Source organism: Lynx canadensis, chromosome A2 (genome assembly GCF_007474595.2).
Source record: "Lynx canadensis isolate LIC74 chromosome A2, mLynCan4.pri.v2, whole genome shotgun sequence".
In the NCBI taxonomy this organism is placed as follows: Eukaryota; Metazoa; Chordata; class Mammalia; order Carnivora; family Felidae; genus Lynx; species Lynx canadensis.
The window spans coordinates 108715612-108738489 of record NC_044304.2 but is presented as its reverse complement, the minus strand read 5'-3'; the positions used below and the strand labels follow the sequence as shown (position 1 = coordinate 108738489).

The 22878-nt window shown below is 37.1% G+C and overlaps 1 protein-coding gene across 1 annotated transcript in view; it reads left to right on the top strand.

Annotated features, from left to right (window-relative positions):
* The window catches only part of CRPPA (CDP-L-ribitol pyrophosphorylase A), a 322296-nt gene that overhangs the window by 99744 nt on the left and 199674 nt on the right, over nucleotides 1-22878 (top strand). The window contains exons 4-5 of the mRNA XM_030308046.1: nucleotides 7134-7238; nucleotides 14412-14457. Coding sequence (XP_030163906.1) covers nucleotides 7134-7238; nucleotides 14412-14457 — 151 coding nt within the window. The remainder of the gene's footprint in view (nucleotides 1-7133; nucleotides 7239-14411; nucleotides 14458-22878) is intronic.

Below are 22878 nucleotides of genomic sequence, written 5' to 3'. Positions count from 1 at the left end.
AAAGAGCAAATAAATTCCAAAATAGGTAGACGAGAAATAATGAAAACTAGAGCAGAAACAAATGAAATGGGAAACAGTAAGATCAAAAGCAAACCCAAAACTTGGTTCTTTGAAAAGATTAATAAAGTAACTGTGCCACACAAAGAGGAAGGAGGATTCAAATTACTAACCCAGCAAGGAAATAGGGGACATCTTTACAGAACCACCAGAAAGTAAAAGGATAATAAATGAATAGTGTGAACACCTCTACGTCCTCAAAGGGGATGATAACCTGGATGAACCGGACCAATTAGTTGAGAGAGACTATCTGCCAAAACTCACATAAGAAAAGACAGTCTGAGTAGTCTTATATCTATTAAAGAAATGAAATCAGTAATTGTCCAAAATAGCACCAATTCTGGGTGCATTCACTTGTAAAGTCTAGTACATGTTGAAAGGAGAAATTATACCAATTCTCTTCTAGAAGACAGAAGCTGAGGGGATGATTTGCTAACTCATTCTGATGCCAGCCTAACGCTAAAAACAGACAAAGGTATTACAAGAAAACAACAGACCACTAAGTCATGAACATAAGTGAAAAAAAAAAAATTGACATTAGCAAGTAGAATCCAACAATGTATGTGAGGAATTAAAGACTTGAGCTCAGTGGGAATTATCCTAGGTATCCAAAGCTAGCTCCTCTTAAAAAGAAATCAATAACAATATATCAACAGGCTGAAGAAAAAAATCAAATGATTCATTACTTGCAGGAAAAGAATTTGGCAGAATCCAGCACCCATTAATGATAAAAGTTTAACAAACTGGGAATAGAGGTAGCACTTCCTCAATATGGTAAATGATATGTACAAAAAACCTACAGCTAACATCACACTTAATGATAAACTAGAAACTTTCCCGCTAAGATCAGCAACAAGGCAAAAATGTACCCTCTCACCATTCCTTTTCAACATTGTACTGGAACTCTTAGTAAGAAAAGGAAGTAAGTACTTTGGGAAAGGTAAAATAAAACTCTTGGCAGGTGACAAAATTGTCTTTGTAGAAAATCTGGAAGAATGAACCAACTCTTGGAGGGAAGTGGTTGTAGAAAAGTTGCATAATTCAAAGTTAATATACAACAGTCCATCGCTTTCTTATATAATAAATCAACAGGTGAAATTTGTAATTAAACACATCATCTGTGATGGAATTGGGGGGTGATGGTGGGGTTTGGAGCCAATGGCCAAGAAAGAATTCTTGAAGATGTCTTTGGTGCAAAAAGATGATGTTATTAAGCACAGGGACAGAGCCCATGGGCAGAAAAAGCTGCAATAGGCTTGTGACAGGTAACTGATTATATACCCTCAGTTGGGATGGGGTTAGGGTTAGAGGAAGTCTTTCAGTTAGTTTGGAAGCAAGGTTCCCAGGACCTTAAGGAGCTGGGTGGTGTTAGGAAAATGCCATTTATAACCGTTTAGTAAAATCTCAGCCATGAGACCCTTCAGATGTATCAGGGGGCCATAAACCTGGAGTATGGTTGCCAGCATGTATCTTGGGGGAATTGAGATAGAGGACATTTCCAAGAGAATTTTTATTTGTTAAAGTAGACTTGCAGGATCCTGGGGGGTCAGGATAATGTTAAGCCAAGATTCCCTTTTGCTCCTAGAAAAGTGTCATCGTCAAGGCAGCTGAACTACAGGGAGGTCACTCTACTGGTTTCAAGGACTTGTTTAATGGGCTGTAGACAGTAAGGGAATTGAATTTTTCATTTGCCTTAGTTTCCTGCATCACCATGGCAAGCACTTAAACCCCTTTGCTTTGTTCTTGGGTAGCCTGGAGTGTCCAAGGAATATTACACATACTTCACTTGCAGGGAAGGGCACTAGCCTGTGCTTTGCCCTCAGCTTGCATTATGCTCCCTCATCAATTTGTATGTAGTGCCCCCCAAATAAAATACTTGAAAATCTGTCCAAATATGTATTAGATCCATAGGAGAAAAGCTACAAAACTCTAAGCAAAATTAAAGCGCTGAATAAACGAGATCTATCCCATGTTCATGAATAGGAAGACAGTATTACCAAGATGTTAGTTCTTCCTATGTGGTCTGTAGACTCAAAGCAATCCAATTAAAAAGAAAAACAGCATTTTTTTTTGTATGCGTAAACTGATTTTAGAGTTTATATACAGAGGCAAAAGATTCAGAATAGCCAGTGCACTATTGAAGAAAGATAAAATTGGAGAACTGACACTACTGAACTTCATGACTTACTATAAAGCTATAGTAATCAAGACAGTCTGGAACTGGTGGAAGAACAGACAAATCAGTCAGTGGACAGAGTACAGAGCTCTGGAATAGACCATGTAAATGGCTGATTTTCATCAAAAGAGGAGAGGAAATACAATAAAACAAAGGTAATCTTTTCAATAAATGGTGTAACAGCTAAACATACACATGGAAAAATGAATCTAGATGTAATTTACACGTTTCACAAAAATTCAGAAGGGATCATAGACCTGTGTGTAAAACACAAAACCATAAAACTCCTGGGAGAGAGAAGAAAACTTAGCTGACCTTGGGTTTGGTGGTACCTTTTTAGATACAGCATCAAAGACATAATGTACAAAAGAAAAAATTGGTAAATTGGACTTTATTAAAATTAAGGGAGAATATACCTATAAAAGACACATGTGATAAAGGACTCCTATCCAGAACATTAAAAAAAAAAAAAAACTATTAAAACTCAACAAGAGGAAAAAGAACAATTCAAAAAATGGTAAGAGACCTCAATAGTCATCTCACCAAGAAAATATACAAATGGCAAATAAGCATATGAAAAGGTGCTCCACATTCTAAGTCATTAGGTAAATGCAAACTAAAACATTGAGATATCACTGTACATCTATTAGAGTGGCTAAAATTTAGAATGCCAACACCTAATGCTGGTGAGGATACAGAGCCACAGGAATTCATTCATTCCTGGCGAGAATGAAATGTAGGACAGCACATACACTTGGAAAGACCATTTGACAGTTTTCTTATAAAACTAAACATACTCCTACCATATGGTCCAGGCATTGCACTTCTTGTTTACTCACACGAGTACAAAACTTATGTCCATACAAAAACCTACACGTGAATGTTTATACCACCTTTTTTTCATAATTGCCAAAACTTGGAAGCAAGCCAGAAAGGTGAATGCATACATAAACTGGTATATCCAGAAAATGGGATATTACCCAGGGCTAAAAAATGATCGAAGAAGACATGAAAGACATACAAGAAACCTAAATGCATGCTTTTATGTGAAAACAAAACAATCTGAACAGGCCATGTACTGTGAGTGCAAGTGTATGACTTGTGGAAAAGGCAAAACTATGGAGGCAGGAAAAATTCAGTGGTTACCAGGGGTTGGAGGCAAGGAGGAGGATGAATAGAAGGAGTGCAGAGAATTTTTAAGGCAGGGACAATACTCTTTATGGTACCAAAATGATGAAATACATTACGCATTTGTGCCAACTCATAAAATGTAAAAACGCTGGGTGAATCCTAGTGTTAACTGTGGACTTGAAGTGATAATGATGTGTTGGTGTAGGCTCACCAATGTTAGCAAATGTTCCACTCTGGTGTAGAATTTTGATAATGGGGGAAGCTGTGAGTATGTGGAGGTAGAGGGTATATAGGAAATACGTATACCTTCTATTAACTTTTGCTGCAAACCTAAAATTGCTCTAAAAAGACAAAGCCTATGAAACTCAAAATGAAAGAGAATGCAGAGGAACTAAAATTCTGTTGAGACCCTCAGTGTTTGTAGAAATCCATATCCTTTCCTCACATGTGATGAAAAAGTGTTTTTGAAGTACAGTTTATGTTGACAATCATTACCTTCAAAATTATGGAGAAACTATCCCTTTGTTTTTCTAATTTTCATTCTTGCTATTATGTCTCAACCAATTTGGGCTCCTGCTTTATAGGAAACCTTTTGTTGCTGCTGTTAATTGAGTTTGGTGTATTTTCATTCATGAGCTTCTACATTCCTTGAAACTTTTTAATTTGGAAACTCATGTTCTTCATTACTGTAATTTTTTTTGAAACACTTGATCTTTCTCCTACTCTTTTGTGTTCTTCCCTTCTGACTTTTATTTTTTCTTTTCTTTCTTTTTTAACATATTGGACTTTGTGGTCACTGTTTTTATCTCTGTTTTCTGCTTTTTAAATATTACCCTATTGTATAGTTATAAACACTTTCTCCCTTATCATGCTTTAGTTCTTTTTTTTTTACTGCATAATTTCTGTAAACATTTTAATTTTTGCCTTTTTGACTTTAGATTTCATGTTAGTCTTGATTTTCAGTTAAATCTGTTTTTTCTGGTCATATTTATCTGTTGGGTGACTGTACATGTTGGCTTTTGTAGGTGGAGCTTGTTGACTTTGAGTTTCATTATAACCATGACTGAGATGGACCGTATTTGGGGATCTCTGACAGTGTCCTCAGGGCTTCTGCCTAGGAAGAATATTGTTTGACATTCTTTTGGGCTGCAGGTTGATGGAGGCAGAGGGTTCTTAGCATCAGTGTGTGTATGTGTATTTTTTGTGACCAGTGATATCACTATGATTCCCATGCTGAATCATAAAGATCTAAATTTTCAGCAATTACACACTGATTAACTTTCTTAATGTAAAAATCTACCACCGTGGTAGTTGTTTTCTGTTCCATCTGTTGTGTTTCTTTTTCTGCCTGCCTTTATATGAATTGTTTTATTTTAAAGATTCTATCTTATCACTGTTGATTTCTTATTTTTAACTTAAAAATACTTAGTGCATGTCTTGACTTCAGAATGTATGTGTAGTCACGGTCGCCTTCAAATAATAATATAGTATTCATGAGCCCAAAGTAGTAGGTTGCACAAGGGGAGCCTGCAGGGGTGTAAAAGTTCATGTTGAGTATGTGGCTCCCAGCAGTTCTATATTCTCCTACTCACCTCCACTCAGTACTTAGCAATGTGTTGAAATTTTCTACTTATTTCTTCTTAGTTGCTTGTATGACACCTGATGTCTCTTGTTCTTCTGTTGTACTGTCTGTAAGCTGGTGATGGCATTCTCTCTGTCCTTGGGGGAGGCCTGCCTTTTCTTAGATTTAAGGATGCTTGGTCCTCTTGTGACCTTGGCTCTGGTGGATTCAAGAAAAGTTCTGCTTTGGTAACTTATCTGTTTTTTCTTCAGAAAAGAACATGACTTATTCCAGCTTTCCATATGTTACACAAAAATAGAAATCCTAATCAGTGTTAGCGAGAAATGTAAAAATTCAAAATTTAATTGGTCATTAAGCATGTGTAGTTTTGAATTTACCCCCACAGTAAATTTTATTGCAAAGATTACCAAAAGTCTCATAAATAGTTGTAATATTAGTCTATAACAATGAATGACAAATTCAGGCTGTTCTTTTTGTCAAGATGGCTCAGCCTCTGTTTCTAGTATATATTTCCTATATACCTGACCCAGAATTTTCTGTGTTTCTCATTGGCCCTAGTGGCTGGAATCTTAAAGACTTCATACACTTTGTAGGCTGTTGCCATCTTTCATGGTACAATATGTGGCTGGCAAGAGTCTAGCATCCAGTAATTCTCTTTGTACCACCTAAGACAGGAGGGAACACCTGTTCCTATGGTCTCTCAGTATGCACTTCGTGAGCACTTTGAAGTCTTCCCACAAATGTGGTAAATATGTTGTTTCTGTAAAGAGTCAAGAAAAGGGCTAATACTGGTCATCTTTCAGATTTAACCATGTGTTAAAGAGAACATTCTGTTGACTGTACATATATCTCACGTACTGCTAAATGAGACCAGATGCTGGAATTACAAAGAGGTTTAACAAATTCATTTATTTGCATATAACTAATGTTGGTAATACTTTTCAAAGATTATAATGTCTAAGAAATCTGTCATGTTAAAGTGTATCAAAATGGAAGATAGAAGCTGAGACCATCCTAGTCAACTTGGGACTATGTATATTTGATGCTTCTATTTTCTTCGCTGTTACCTTTCCAAACCACTGTAGCTAGGATTTTGGAATCGCCAGTACAACAGTACAGCATTGGCAACAAGTGCTGCATTTCATACTGATATTTGTGGCCTTTCTTTGGTCTTCTTTACGTGGGTATGTTCATTCTAAAATCCAAATCTATCAGATGTCTGAAACTTTGGTATGTTTTTATGCCACATTTTCTCTTAAAGGTATCCCTCTCTCCTCCAATTGTATTCAGTCTTTCGAGTGAGATCAGAGACCATTTCCTTTGAAAGGCCTTCTCTGATGCCTTTACACAGAATTAAGTATTTTATTTCCTGGTCTACTTATAGATATACTTCTAGTGTTGCATTTATCACATTCTGTTGCAAAATATTTGTTATAGATCAGCCTCCTTTTTAAGAGATGAGTTCCTTGAGGACATAATACATGTCTCATTTATCTTTATGTGCTGGTATGTAATACAGAGCTTGGACATGATCGGCACTCAGTATTATTCACCTGAATTGTTAGTCATTTCAATAGTTTTGCCTGAAATGCTTAAAAATGTTGCTTGTATTTTGCTAAGTTTATGAGAGGCTGTTCCATTCCTGTTTAATAATGGAATACTGAAATGTTTTCAAGTTAAAATAAAAATACACATTTTTAAAAATGATATGTTGACAAGTAAAATATTAAAATAAACAAGAGCTGTGACCTGCAAATATGTTGATATAAATATCAGAGTTGAAGTTTGATGGATACATGTCTTTGTTAAATAAAATTCTGATACAGGGATCTTCAGCCATACTCTGAGACATTTTAGAAACATGCTTGGAAAGGTAGCTTATAATCAAAGGAAGCAAAGCATTATGTTTATTTGACCCCTAAAACTATTGAGGAAGTTTAAAATTTAGGATTACAACTTTCCTACACTGTATATATTTTTTGACTTTTAGGGCACAGGTAAAATTATTGTGTATTGTGTATTGTGATTAATAAGTAGCGAATCAATTAATAAGTAGCTAATCAAAGAGTTAATGAGTTCTCTAGGCCCTATTTTTCTGTATTGATTATGTAATTTAAAAAAAAGTTGTACTTAAAGTATGTTGAAACAACTTCTTCTCCTTTATTTATTTATTTTTTTTCTATCTAGTGTAGTGACTATGACTTGGAATTTGGAACTGAATGTTTACACTTGGCTCTAAAATATGGTCACATTAAAGCCAAACTTGTGGAAGGATCACCTGACCTCTGGAAGGTAAGGGAGTTGGTGTTTTGCTCTGGGTCTTGGCTATGCTTGTATATCATTCCTAAAACCCATTCTGTAAGTGTAAACACTTTCTGGCTGCTTCAGGAAATGGAGAAGTGGTATAAAAATATGTGGTTTCATACTGAAAGAATATTTTGAGGAAAAAATGTATGTATGTATGTGTGTGTATGTATGTATGTATACATTAAAGGCATTCAGAGTTTCACTGGGTTTTCTGAGCCATCAAAGTAGGGTATCATTTCTATTTCCTTGTTTTAAGAAAATTCACTTGGAGATAATTTATTCAAATAAATTCCATTTTAGCTGATAAGATGGTTTTACTCATTGTTTTTCCTTCTCTCTCCCTATATCCTTCTATTCTGTTGCCTTATACTGCTTTGGGTTAAGGATGCAACTCTGCTTCCCACAGTGGCAACATTTCCTTCTGGTCCCTGGGGTGGTGGCTCCAACTTAACTGGGTTAAAGAAATATCTGCCATAGTTCTGACTCTGTGGACTGGATGACTGGACCCACTTGAAAGCCCCAGTGAGCAGTTGGACTCTTGAATGTAATAAGGTTTGACTCATAATGACAAATTCTTTGTTTTGGAGGGAATGAAGTGATAACACTCTCATACTAAAGCTTCCTGTGGAGGATGGAGTGTTTCACAGTGTGGCTTTCGTTTGTATAAAGGTGGAAATGTGTCGAACTGAACGATCTATTCTGGAATAGGGTAGGGTTGTTTTCTTTTTTCAAGTATTGCTGCTTTTGAAATATGGGATGAAAATTTATAAATGTCATACTGATATTTGTATCTAAATCTGGTTAGGAAAGATTCATTTTAACTCTAAGATTTTATGAATCCAAAGGCATATTTCCCCATTGACTTGAAAACAAACCAGAAAGCAAACCTACTGAGTTCATTAGGTATTATGTACATTAAACTGAAGGGCCTTGCTGCATTCTAAGATTGTCTCATACACACTTGAAATGTTCTGAAATTACAAAATATTGGCATGTCTGGATTATTGGCTGGTGGAGAAAATCCATGCAATATTATTGTTTTTTTAAGGGTATCCAAATGTCATCAATCCAGCAGGCAAATATTTTATTCATTCTGTGTATTCTTTTCTATATGTGGCTCTGATGGTGATGAACATATTGTGAGGACTGTGGTGTTTACCAAGTAGATGTTTTGTTCAAGATGCTGACTCCTATCTCTGTAAGGCCCCTTTTGACTGTGTGCTAAATTAATTTGTAGGCAGAGGGAGAAGGGAGTGAAAACTCGCAGACAACATGTTAACATAACACTCCCTGACCTCATCTTTGATGTCTTAGGGGGTGTGGTGATCTATCTCTGTGGGTGTTCAGAGCCTTTTTGAAACTTGTCAAGTGCCCTGAGATTTGCAGATGAAAGTAAAGTAACACATTGCTCTTGAAATTTTCCACTTGTTCCTCACCAATTTATTTCAATTAAAAAAAATAATTGTGAAATCTCATATTTCACTGCTTTCTCCAGCAACACAGTTTTAGCGCTCACATCTTGGTGCTTGGCTTCCCTTTCATGGGCACCAATGTCTGTGCCCAGAGTCAGGGATTGGCCTTGCCAAGTGGTTCTCATCATTCCCCTTGTGAGTCATTTCATGATGCTGTTACTGGTTAAATTGTGTCCCCCACAAACTTATGTTCAAGTTTAACTTAACTCCTGCACTTGAGAAAGAGACATTATTTGAAAAGTATCTTTACAGGGGACATAGGTGGCTCAGTCACTTGAGCATCCAACTCTTGATTTCAGCTCAGGTCATGATCTCATGGTTGTGAGTTCAATTCCTGCTTTGGGCTCTGCGCTGACCACACAAAGCCTGCTTTTGGGATCCTCTCCCCGCCCCTCCCCTCCCCTCCCCCCCCCACTCTGCTCCTCCCCTGCTCTTGCTGTCTCTCTTTCTTTCTAAAAATAAACAAACATTAAAACAAAAAACATCTTTACAGATCTAATGAAGTTAAGATGAGGTCTTACTGTCATCGAGTAGGCCCTGAATTCAGCAGAGAAGAATAGCCGAAGGGGGAGAGAGATAAAGGGAGGATGCCAGTGACTAATGATGGAGGCAGAGACTGGAGTGCTGCCTCTACAGGCAAAGGAAAGCCAAGTGGGAAGAGGCCTGGAAGCATTCTTTGACACATCAAGCTTTCAGAGGGGGACATGGCCCTGCTGACACCTTGATTTGGGACTTCCTGCCTCCTGTACTGTGAGAGAATAGTCTCAAAGCCACCCAGTTTGTGGTTGGTTATGGTAACCCTGGGAAACTAATAAACATTCCACAAGCTTAGGCCCAGAGGGATCAGCCTTATAGTATCAGTTTACAAACCTGAAGGGATAGGGGGAAGCCCATTTCTTTACAATGTTTGAAGAATGGGATCTTGGATTCTAAAAGGGTCCTTAACACAATGGATTGGGCAAAAAGTCTTTTAATGTCAGTGAGGATGTCTTTTATAGATACCACATTTCTTCTGTTGAGGTGAAATTATTTTGAGTACAAATACTGTAGTTGTTGCAGCTTCTATGTTTCCTCTTCCTCCTGTCTCTCATTGTCTTCCTCCGCAACCCCCACCCGCAGCTTTTTTCTTGTTGCTGATATTTTCCTAGCTGTTGGTATCACCTTGTTGAGCATCTGGATGACATTGTGTGAGCTGTCTTCAGTATAAAGGCTTCTCATTTAATTTTGAGGTCCTGGCATTTTGTCTGCGTAAAAGTTTTTCAGTTTCTCTTTAAACCAAAGCAATGGAATCTACACTTAGAACTTAGTGTTCTAATTCTATACTAGCACTAAAGATGCTACCATTTTTTAAAAATTTAGATCTGAAAGAATATTTAGTACAAGGAGGCTAAAACTGATACTGGAATCAGATGGCTGAGCCAAGTACCTGGCACGTGATTCACAAATCTTGACAGCCTGAAAAATGCATTTCAGGAGGCATTTTACAACCATAAAAAAGTAAGGCAAGGGAGGATTCTGAAACATGGATCCAGGATACATTTCCCTACCCCTCAGAAGTCAGGGAGTGTCTCCCACCGTGATGTGAGGAGTGACTAGCCATGTCTCATGCCTGCATGTAGAACTCTTTGAACTGCCACCAGAAATCCCAAGAGGGACGTTTTGTATTTTACATACTTTTTTGTAAAAGTAAATGCAAGAAGTAAATGCTCAGAGTTAGGCCACCTCTCTTGGAGTAGCTCCTCTGTGGCCTGGAGGAAACATTTAAATCACCGTGCAGGGTAGAGAATGTCCCCCACTCCCTGGGACAAAGAAGAGAGCAGGACTGATTTCTGGAATAGGAATTGGCTCTCTCCCTTTCCCTTGAGGGGTTGTGCCTTGCGAGGCCTTAGTGAACACATTATTACTTTTACAAAGTTTCATCTAGTAGACATAAGAACTTCTACTCCTTCAGTTTATAATTGTACCATGTTTTTGTCCCAATATATTTAAATACATGCTCACTACACTATACAGAACTAATTGAATAGGTTTTTTGTTTTTAAATATTTGAACTATCCTTAAGGCATAAAAGATTTATAACCAGGTATTAAAGAAATTCAACTGTGTTCCATTGTCTGAAAATACTTGTTTAGGAGGAGCTTCTGAATTGTTTGAGTCATCACATATTACTGGAATAACTGACTTTTCAGGAATCCTTTTGATGAGAACTACCCTTTTTTTTTTTTTTTTTTAAGATCCAAGTGTTCTGCCATCTTTGTTTAAAACAGAAGAAACAAAATAGTCTCACTTCTTTTTAATTTCAAAAATGCAATGTGGTGACCTTGTTTATTTTCAGAGGTTTTCATCTAGTCATCCAGTGTAGACGAAAGAATATCTTCAGATAGATCTAACTGATGAAATAAATAAAATCAATATATCCCCAAATCCAAATTTGTGTCTAATAACACACCATACTCTATTTTTAAAATTTATTGTTTTCAGGCTTCTAATCATTGCAGTGACATATTCATTTTCTTACAAGGTAAAAGATGGGAAAGATAGGGATTATGTGTTCTCTAATTTACCGAAGATGGTGGCCAACTGAACTGGGCACTGAGAAATCTAAATTCCTACATCGAGTGCTGACACCGAGCAACACAAGAAGGTGTGATGGTGGTGGTCTTGGGGACCCACCCTGAGGCAGCTGAGGGAGCCCTGGCCACGGAGCCAGAAGACCACCGCTCTGGCTCTGAGTTTCAAGCTTCTTTTCCATGGAGTAGTTTTTTCCTGCAGTTACACGCTTAGCTCAGATGAAATACTGCACAGAAGCACAAAGAAAAGAGACAGAATGGATAGCTGTGGGGCACATGCGGGGCCCTGAGCCTCAGGCGCACAGAGCACCTGCCCTGGTCTTCAGGCGGCTCCTGAGCCTCTACTGAGCGGTGTGAAAATGAGTGATGGAAGAGAGCCTCAATCCTCTGATTCACTTAAGGGTTGATGTTTTAAAGTAACAAATTTTCATAACGCATTGTGCAAGGTCAAAGGAAAACTACAGATCATGCTGACAGAAGGAAATCAACTTCAAAACTGATCTAATAAACTTTAGAAAATTAAAAAAATAAGGCAAGGGCAACCCATATTACGGTAAAAGTTTGACAGAAAAAGTATAACTCATCAGTTCAGAATTACAGCATTTTCCAGTACTGTTTGTTCCCTTTGAAGTACGTTAACTTTCAATTAGGAAAAAAAGAAAGCTATTTTTAAATGCAGTATTTTACGAGTTTGTGAGAAACATTTTGTACTTTATTTTCATTAAATCTGTGTTTGGTGAGAAGTGGAGTTCAAGTAGTAGATGTAAGGCATTATGTAGAAGATATTAGTAAAAAATAAAAGCTTTAATCTGTGTATAGTCAGTATCCACAGCCTACAAGAAAGAGTAGACAAAAGGAAATGGAGGAGTCTTTGTTGTTTATACGGTTAATGATTTAATAATAGTGGAGAAAGGACCTTTAGGTGATAAAAATGTGTGTCTTACTAAGATTGATTGCAATGCAAAACTTTTAAGTGTTGCAAGAATGCTAGAAAAGAGATTTTAGGATTTGAGACCAATTTTTCTGTAAGTTAAAAAATGTGTCAAAATCTCCTTGAAAAAAAAAACAGTATAAGGTACTTTCATAGTTCCTCTATTTTAATTTTGAATGCAGTTTTATTCCTTACAGCAGGAAAGAATACAAAATGAATAATGGTAATTAGGCCATTTCCTAGTTCAGGTCTAAGTTTGCCCTACGCAGCAGAAAATTATTACAGAAAAACACTAGTGTCTCATTTGAATTACAAATATTGAAGCCTGATTTTAGATACCTAGTTGACTTTGGGTTTTCAAGAACACAGAAGAAGAACTTACATGATGCATTTCTTCTAAGAAAATTTCTCCACCAAAATGTTGTTTTCATAGGTTAAGGCATTTTGCTCCTTCTTTTCATTGCTCTATTCCCAAAACAGAATAGGACCTAGAACGTAGTAGTTATTTGATAAACTTTTGTTGAATGAATGAATGAGATAAATATAGTGTTTAATTCGGTGAATACATCTGTTTTGTATCCAGATAATGGAATTATATTGTGGATCAGGAACTATTGTACTAGTTTTGGTTGGTATATGCTTGTTTTGGCAATAATGTAGCAATGCCATATTTGACTTTAATAGTTTAGTTGAAGGCTCAAGCAGCTTTCTATCTTAGGTTAGTTACTACTTTTTGTTTGTTTTTTTAAGTGTATTATTTTGAGAGAGAGCAGGCAAGCCAGTGGGGGAGGGGAAAAGAGAGAGGGGGAGAGAGAGACAGAAGCCCAAGTAGGCTGCTTGCTGTCAGTGCAGAGCCTGATTCCTGGCTGAAACCCACGAACCATGAAATCATGACCTGAGCCAAAGTTTGTCACTCAACTGACTGAGCCACCCAGGCACCCCTGTTAGCTACTACTTTAATTTTGAATTTTAGGGTATAGTTTTGCATCAGGATTTACCTACCAGGATAAAGGCATAGCAAGGGAGTCTATTTTGAGTAGAAGTGCCCTGAGCAACTTGGGCTGAACACAGTTTCTATAGAAGTCTAGTTATGAGATAATCTGAAGGAAAAGAAGTATGAATAACAGATACAGAAATACACTAATTTGTTAAGGATTTTTCAAAGTGTGTTTTTAGACCCTTTTCATCAAAATCATCTGGGTACTTTAATGGTAAACTAACTCCTAAGCTTATAGTACTTATCAATGTAGTACATTAGCTTCTAGGTTTTTCAATTCTGATGTGAGAACTAATTCTGCAGACCCATACACCTGACAGGCTCTATTTGAACTCATGGCTGTGTTCTGGGAAGTATGTGCCATTGGACTAAAGCAGGTTACAGTTAGAAGGAGGATGTATATATGTTCTTAAGGAAAGAATGATTGTTCTTATGTACATGATCGTACCATCTAGTCTCTATCAGATGCATATATCAATAAAAAGCTTGAAAGTGAACCTTGTCTACATAAAGATCTCCGTTCAGAATGAAGTCTCTCTTAATGTGAATTAATCTTTTTTTAAAATTTATTTTTGAGAACGTGTACAAGTGGGGGAGGGGCAGAGAGGTAGAGACACGCAGAAGCAGGCTTCAGGCTCTGAGCTGTCAGCACAGAACCGCATGCGGGTCTCGAGCTTGTGAACCGCGAGATCATGACTCGAGCTGAGTCAGACGTGTAACTGACTGAGCCACCCGGGCACCCCTTAATGTGAATGAATCTTTGAGAATCATCTCATTTGAACTAAAAATGCAATTTTGTGATTTTTTTTTGTTACACATACTTTTCTTCCTTCCTTACACCATAAAACTTGACTATGAAACAGTAATAACCTCCAGTGCTGGTGCTTTCATTTAAACACTACCACGTTGTCTTGGAAATAGTATTTGAATTATAGTAATAAGATTTTGGTAACCACTGCCACATAATATCTCAATTTAAAGATCTAAAATCCAATATTAAGCAGTTTGCAGAAATAGAATATATTTTTCTGAACTTGGTAATGTTGTTATAATTTATAAATTGTCCATAGTATGTGTTCATAGTTTCTCCATAATAATTTCCTTTGGGGCATAATTTTATTGCTCTCACATTCCTTCCTGGTCTGTTCAGTCTAATGACTTTTTTTTTTTTTTTTTTTGGTCCTTTAGGTGACCTACAAACGAGATCTGTATGCAGCTGAATCAATTATTAAGGGTATGTTTGGCCTTGTGACTGTCAGTTCCTGTGTTTCAAAAATGTAAACCAGTTTAGAATTTCTCATGACATTTTAAATCCCAGAATTCTCAGAAGTATAAATGCCTGTAGGCCACAGAGGTCTGTGATTTGGTGTTTTTGGAAAACAATTACATTTTGTGTTTCCTGCTTGTGAAATATCACTTATTATTTATGTCACATTAGTTTTAATTTTTATAGAGGAAATACTTAGAAAAGGATGGGACCCTGGGGCGCTTGGGTGGCTCAGTAGGTTAAGCGTCCAACTTTGGCCCAGGTCATGATCTTGCAGTTTGTGAGTTCGGGCCCCGCGTTGGGCTCTGTGCTGACACCTCAGAGCCTGCAGCCTGCTTCGGATTCTCTGTCTCCCTCTCTCTCTGCCCCTCCCCTGCTCATATTCTGTCTGTCTGTCTCTCAAAAATAAATAAACGTTAAAAAAAAATTAAAAAAAAGAAAAGGATGGGATCCTTATACTATTAGAAGTAAAAACTGACTTTAATTAACTTAGGATACTTACTTTTACGAAGAGGCCAGCTTCCACTGCGCCCCTTAGAACACTGCCACACTAGTACACTGTATATCATGTTTGTATGAAGCTATTTTTCCCCCAACTAGAGAAGTAAAGCTAGATGATTTGTTAAATTTCTTTTCAGTTTTGACAATAACTGTGATTTTGTTTTGGAATTTAGATACTACACGTGTAATAACCCCTTTATCATTGTTTTTCGTCTCCCATCTACACCAAGGTAGTTTATTTGATTATCAACAAATATTTGTTGTTGTGCTGAACACCATGCTAGGAATGCAATGATGATGCACCAAGGACATTGAGTGTGTATCTTGGCAGCCTCTGTCACTTAAATCAGCGTTTCTTAACCGTAGCACCCTTGGTATTTGAGGTCAGGTAATTCTTTGTGGTGGAGACTGTTTGATCCATGGTAGGTTGTTGAACAGCATGCCTGGCCTGTATTCACTAGGCACCTGAGGTACTCTTCCCCTGGATGCAACATCTAAGATGTATCTTGAGAGAATCACTGTTAGAAAACCGTTGTCCTAAGGGGCGCCTGAGTGGCTGGGTAGGTTAGGTGTCCAACCTCAGCTTAGGTTATGATCTCATAGTTCAAGTCCTGCATTGGGCTCTGTACTCACAGCTCAGAGCCTGGAGCCTGCTTCAGATTATGTGTCTCCCTCTCTGTCTCTGTCTCTCTCTCTGCCCCCTCCCCCCCAACACGCTCTATCTCTCAAAAATTAATAAATGTTAAAACAAATTAAAAAATCTGTGGTCCTAGCAAAAATTACAGTGCTAATCCTGAAGCAGGTGTGGTGCTTTACAGTCTGTTACTGACTCCTTTGAAATAAAGGATTGACCTGTGTGCTTAGGTTTTGACTGAGAGCTGAATGTCTGTATTCATGCTTGGAAGTTGAAAAAAAAAAGGCTGAATCTGAATTCTCAATGCATCTGTTATGTTAAGTAGGTTTTCCCCAAATTTTGAATTATCAATTGGCTTCCCATTCACAAAACTGAAATCTTTTCTCTGGTCATGACATTGTATGTTTGTAATTTACCCTTAAGGTTTTTGTCCTTCAAGAATATTGTGTTTCAAACCATTAATGTACCATTATTTATACATCTGTGTATCTGTGTATGCAAACAGATCATCTATAGCTGTAAATCAAAATGTCCACATGTATTTACACAATAAGCAGGCATTATGTAAACATTACTGTGGACAAGTTGGCTAAACCATGATGTGGTTACTTATGCTCTCAGCACATGGAAATAGAAAACTAGTCTGGTTTCCTTACACAATCATACCTTTGTTACCTAGGTAAAATGGACATGACTTACTTTGTGAGTAGTTGATAAGTGGTCCTACTGAGGATTCTACAAATTATATTTGCCTAGTGTTTATCAGATCAGGATTCTTATAAAAGTCTACATTTGAAGTATAATTGTAGGGATTATACTTTTGGAAATTGTATAGAGATAAATTGCTTTTCTTATTTACACAACATGTTTTAGTGTGCTATTTTTATTTTTATTTTCATTAAAAAATTTAATGTTTATTTTTGAGAGGGACACAGCATAAATGGGGGAGGGGCAGAAAGAGAGGGAGACACAGAATCCAAAGCTGTCAGCACAGAGCTTGATATGGGGCTCGAACCCATGAACTGTCAGATCATGACCTGGGCTGAAGTCGGACATTTAACTGTTGGAGCCACCCAGGTGCCCTTATTTTTATTTGTAAAGTATTTTCTAAAAAAGTAGTCTTTTATTCTCAGAGTAACTAATATGACTGGATGGAAAGAGCTCATCAATGATCTCCAAGGTTTTCCTTATGCTCTAGGGTTTGCATTTCTATCTTCCCAGGAGATTGTGATGTTGTGGATATACTGGGAGGGCCACTGCTCTGGGGCCTCCTCTACTCTCAGTGTGGGCTTCTAGATCAACAGAGTTGAGGTTACCTGAAAACTCAAATGCAGAATGTGTGACCCCACCACATTAAATCAGGATATGAATTTTAACAAAAACTCTGGATCATTAGTTTGTATGTTAAATTCTGGAAACATTCCTCTAGGCTGCTCTTGAGTCTTTCATAGATCATTTCTTTTCAGATAATATTATTACTGCATTAAGAGCTTGAAGTCTTACTGTACTTTATCAGCTCCAAATGCTTGTTTGCATACCTGAAATGGCTACGTACCTTTGTGACTTGCACTAATTCTAGTTCTGAGGCCTGATAGGAGAAACAAACATGTGTGACATAGGCCAACGAATACCCTTGGATTTTTTAAAATAAAATATGATATATAGTAGAGTGAGCTACATACTCATCTCTTTGCCTTTTCCTAGTAAATGTTCAAAATATTTTTCTAGACACTACTATAACATGGCATTTATTGGGTACTAACTTTGTGTCAGACAATGTTTAAAGCATTTCATGGGTATCATCTCTTGGTTCTCCAAGAACTTAATGATGTAAGTTGTGTCACTGTGTCCATATTGGAATAAATAATCAAGGGTTCTAAGCAAGTACTGCTTTAAGACAGAAAATAAATTCTTAAACTACAAGTTTCTCTCTTCAGTAGTTTATCTCTTAATGCAGCTGTTGCCTCTTTTTTTGCTTATGCAGAGATTGTTCAAACTGTCTTCTCTGAAATTCTTGGACTGCATGTGTTTTGAAATTTGGAATACTGATTTTTTTTCAGAAGTTCATGCAGCACCCAACAAGTCACATCAGTAGTGGAGATTAAGGACCTTGCCACATAATGGAAATTAGGATGCAAGAATGTTTATATCTAGTACAGGAGTGAAGAGTATGAAGCATCTAGTCCAAATTCAGGTCTTATTTTACCACCAAATTTATATAGGAAAACCATGATTAAATTTGCTATTTTAAGCAATCTTGGATTTCAGCATTGCCCATTTCTTGGTGTCATACGCTTTTAGATTGACTCTGTGAAGATGAGAGGATGTCTCTTCTTTTTTCTTATGTAGCCTGTAACACTGAGTTTAACTGAATGGACTTGTATGTTGTAGGCTATGGCAAGGTTTTGTTCCTTCGAGTTGAAAAAATTTAAATTTTTTTTTTTCAACGTTTATTTATTTTTGGGACAGAGAGAGACAGAGCGTGAACAGGGGAGGGGCAGAGGGAGAGGGAGACACAGAATCGGAAACAGGCTCCAGGCTCTGAGCCATCAGCCCAGAGCCCGACACGGGGTTCGAACTCACGGACCACGAGATCGTGACCTGGCTGAAGTCGGACGCTTAACCGACTGCGCCACCCAGGCGCCCCGAGTCGAAAAAATTTAAATGATGGGGACAAGTGGCCTTTTTCTCCAACCATACCACTTTACCTGCTTCTGACAGGTACATATTGAGACCCCCATGTATCAGTCCCTATATTATATATATATTTTCTCAAAGATGATATAAAAGATGATATAAAATCACATGTATTACTTTTATGTCAAAGTTGAAAACCAGGGTTTGGAATAGATGGCACTTATAACATTTAAATACATTACCTCATTTTTTTTTTTTTCTTTTAACTATAATGCTATAATAGAGATAATATTCCTCCCCTTTTGGAGATGAGTTAAACAGAGGTTTAGATTTAGTACTTTTCTCTTGGTCACACAGTAAGAGCAAGACGCACAATTTAAACCCAGTTCTCTTTTTGTCTTTAAGTCTGACTTTGCTCTGGGGCGTGGCCACTTGGCACCTCTGATTCATGAGTTACTCACACTGAGTACTGTAGTGGACATTAGCTTCGTTAGTGCTCTTTTAGCCAGGATAGCCTAGGGTTTATACAATTCAGCCTACCCGAATCTGATTGTGGCCTGATGAAGAGTGTCCAACCACACAGTCGAAGGTGGACATGTTCTCTTATAGTGCTGCGCTAACCACACAGTGTATTCTTCTAGAGAGTGTGGGAAAAACATAAAACATAATACTAAAATAGTCGATTTCTAGACATGCCCAAAGGACAAGTAAAAATAAAAACTCAAAGCAATAGTTTCAAAATGATTGGTTGGTTACTGTTTAGTTTTGTTCTTTGTTAATTCTGGTAGTTGAATGTTCATCTAGCCATACCAGTTGTCCATTTCCAAGATGAAGGTTGGAAGTTTTCATTCTGTAAATCGTCCTTCCCCACCTGCTTTTTCACCTGAATTCCAGTCATTGCTGCTCAACAAATTACGTTCTGATGAAAGCATTTTCTTGTACAGGTATTTTAAGACTCTATAAAACATTTCTTGTTTTATGGCATGTCTCACAAGTGCATTTTGTACTCCCCAATTTATTTCTCACTAGAATAGCATCCATGTTTTGGTCCATCTGAATGTTTGTTAAAGTCCATTTTTTGTTGCTGTTGTTGTTGTTGTTCAGTGTGGGAATTTTGATGTAACTAACCTTAACCAAGCTTTTGACTAAAATTGTGGCTTGTAGCGTCTAGAAATTTGACTTCTATTTTTGTATTTTTAGATAAGTCGTATTTTGAGGTTTATTTTAGCATCAGTATATTTATATAGATTTGCATCTATAGTGAAGTATTTGATAATAGTAAAAGTGTATATAAAGTGTTCTATTTTTTCACACAGTTGTGTGTGTTGAAAATCATATAGTTAATCACAAATTTACTGTGAGGTAAAACAAAGCATCCTTTTTTGTGTTTTGTTTTTTATAGTTAAAACATTTTTTTTAAATGTGTATTTAAAGAGAGAGAGCGAGAAAGGGAAGAGCAGAGAGAGAGAGGGAGACACAGAATCTGAAGCAGGCTCCAGGCTGTGAGCTGTCAGCACAGAGCCTGATGTGGGGCTTAAACTCAGTGACCATGAGATTATGACCTGAGCCGAGGTTGGATGCTTCACTGACTGAGCCACTCAGGCATCCCTTAACGTTTTTATTTAGGTAGGGGGCATCTGGGTGGCTTACTTGCTTAGGTGTCTGACTTGATTTTAGCTCAGGCCATGATCTCATGGTTCCTGACATCGAGCCCCACGTCATACTTCACACTGACAGCACAGACCCTGCTCGGGATTCTCTATCTCTGCACCTCCCCTGCTCGCACATGCACTGTGTCTCTCAAAACAAATAAACATTTAAAAAAAGGTACTTAAATTCCATTTAAACAGACAGTGACCATTAGTTTCATGTGTACAATATAGTGATTCAACCGTTCCATACAACACCCAGTGCTCATCACAGCAAGTGCCGTCCTTAATCCCCATCACCTATTTAACCTATCCCCCACCCAACTACCTCACCTCTCCTCTCATAACCATCAGTTCTTTATAATAATTAAGGGATTGTTTCTTGGTTTGTCTCTCTCTTGTTTTTCCTTTGCTCACGTGTTAGGGTTTTTAAATTCTATCTACATAAGTGAAATCATGTGGTATTTGTCCTTCTGTGACTTATTTCACTTAGCATAATGGTCTCTAGCTACAACCATGTTGTTGCAAATGGCAAGGTTACATTCATTTTTATGGTTGAATAATATTCTCTTGTATATATACCACATTTTTATCCATCAATTGATGGGTACTTGGACTATTTCATAGTTTGACACTTGTAAATAATGCTGCTATAAACAGAGAGGTGCATGTATCCCTTTGGATTATTGTTTTTGTATTCTTTGGATGAATACCCAGTAGTGCGATTGCTGGACTGTAGGATAATATTATTTTTAACTTTTTGAGGAACCTCCATACTGTTTTCCAGAGTGGCTGCACCAGTTTGCATTCCCACAAACAGTGCAAGAGGGTTCCCCTTTCTCCACACCCTCGGCAACACCTGTTGTTTCTTGTATTGTTGATTTTAGTCTTTCTGACAGGTGTGACATAATATCTCATTGTAGTTTTGATTTGTATTTCCTTGAATATAAGTGATATTGAGCATCTTTTCATGTGTCTATTGGCCATGTGAATGTCTTCTTTGGAGAAGTGTGTGTTCATGTCTTCTGCCCATTTTTAAATTGGATTATTTGTGTTTTGGGTGTTGAGTTTTATATGTTCTTTCTGTGTTTTGCATACTAGCCTGTCATCTGACATGTCATTTGCAAATACCCTCTCCCATTCCATAGGTTGCCTTTTAGTTCCGTTGATTGTTTCCTTAACTGTGCAGTAACTTTTCATTTTGATGTACTTCCATATTTATTTTTGCTTTTGTTTCCTTTGTCTCAAGAGACCTATCTAGAAAAAAGTTGCTATAACCAATGTCAAAGAGGTTACTGCCTTTGTTCACTTCTAAGATTTTTATGGTTTCAGGTCTCACATTTAGGTCTTTAATTCATTTTGATTTTACTTTTGTGTGTGGTGTGAGAAAATGGTCCAGTTTCATTCTGTTGCTTGTGTCTTTCCAGTTTTCCCAGCACGATTTGTTGAAGAGACTGTCTTTCCCCCTTGGATATCCTTCCTTTGTCAAACATTAATGACCATACAGTTGTAGGTTTATTTCTGGGTTTTCTTTTCTTTTGTATTGATGTATGTGTCTCTTTTTGTGCCAGGACCATACTGTTTGGATGGCTACAACTTTGTAATATAACTTGAATTTTAGAATTGTTATACCTCCAGCTTTGCTTTCCTTTTTCAAGACTGATTTGGCTATTAGGGGTCTTTTGTAGTTCCATACATATTTTAGGATTGTTTGTTCCAGTTTTGTGAAAAATGCTGTTGGTATTTTGATAAGGATCGCATTAACTGTGTAGATTACTTTGGGTAGTAGAGACATTTTAACAACTTTTGCTCTTTGAATCCATAAGCCTGGAACATATTTCCATTTGTTTGTGTTTTCTTGAATTTCTTTCATCAGTGATTTATAGCTTTCACAGTATGGGTCTTTCACCTCTTTGAGTTTATTCTTAGGTATCTTATTGTTTTTTGGTGATGTTATAAACGGGATTTTAAAAAAATTCTCTTTCTGCTGCTTCACTGTTAGTGTATAGAAATACAACAAATTTCTGTATATTGATTTTGTATCCTGTACCTTTACTAAATTTATCAGTTGTAGCAGTTTTTTGGTGGAGTCTTAAGGGTTTTCTATATATATTATGATGTCATGTGCAAAGTTTGGTTTCTTCTTTACCAAAATGGATTCATTTTATTTCTTTTTGTTGTCTGATTGCTGAGGCTAGGACTTGAAGTACTATGTTGAATAAAAAGTGTTGAGAGTGGATGTCCTTGTCTTGTTCCTGGTGTTAAGGGAAAAGCTGTAGTTTTTTGCCACTAGGGATGATATTAGCTCAGTTTTTTTCATAGATGTCCTTTATTATATAGAGGTATGGTCCTTCTAAACCTATTCTTTAAATTTTTACTTATTTATTTTTGAGAGAGTGCAAGCGAGGGAGAGGTCGAGAGAGAGACACAGAATCCAAAGCAAGCTCCAGGCTCTGAACTGTCAGCATAGAGCCCAACACAGGGCTGGAACCCATGAACCGTGAGATCATGACCTGAGCCAAAGTTGGACACTTAACCAACTGAGCCACCCAGGTGCCCCTCTCTAAACCTCTTTTTGAGGGTTTTTTGTCATAAAAAGATGTTGTTCTCTGTCAAGTGTGTTTTTCTGCATCAATTACAATGATCTTATGGCTCTTATCCTTTCTACTATTGATGTAATATATCACATTGATTGATTTGTGAATATTAAACCACTCTTGCAACCCGGGAATAAATACCACTTGATCTTGGTGAATGATTTTTTAAAATCATTGCTAGCATTTTGTTGAGGATTTTTGTTTCTATGTCCATGAGAGATATTAGCGTTAGATCTCTTTTCTTTGGTTTCTTTATCTGGTTTGGATATCAGGATAATGCTGACTTTGTAGAATTAATTAGGAAATTGTCCTTCTTTTTCTATTTATTTGAATAGTTTGAGAAGAGTATTAATTCTTCTTTAAATGTTTT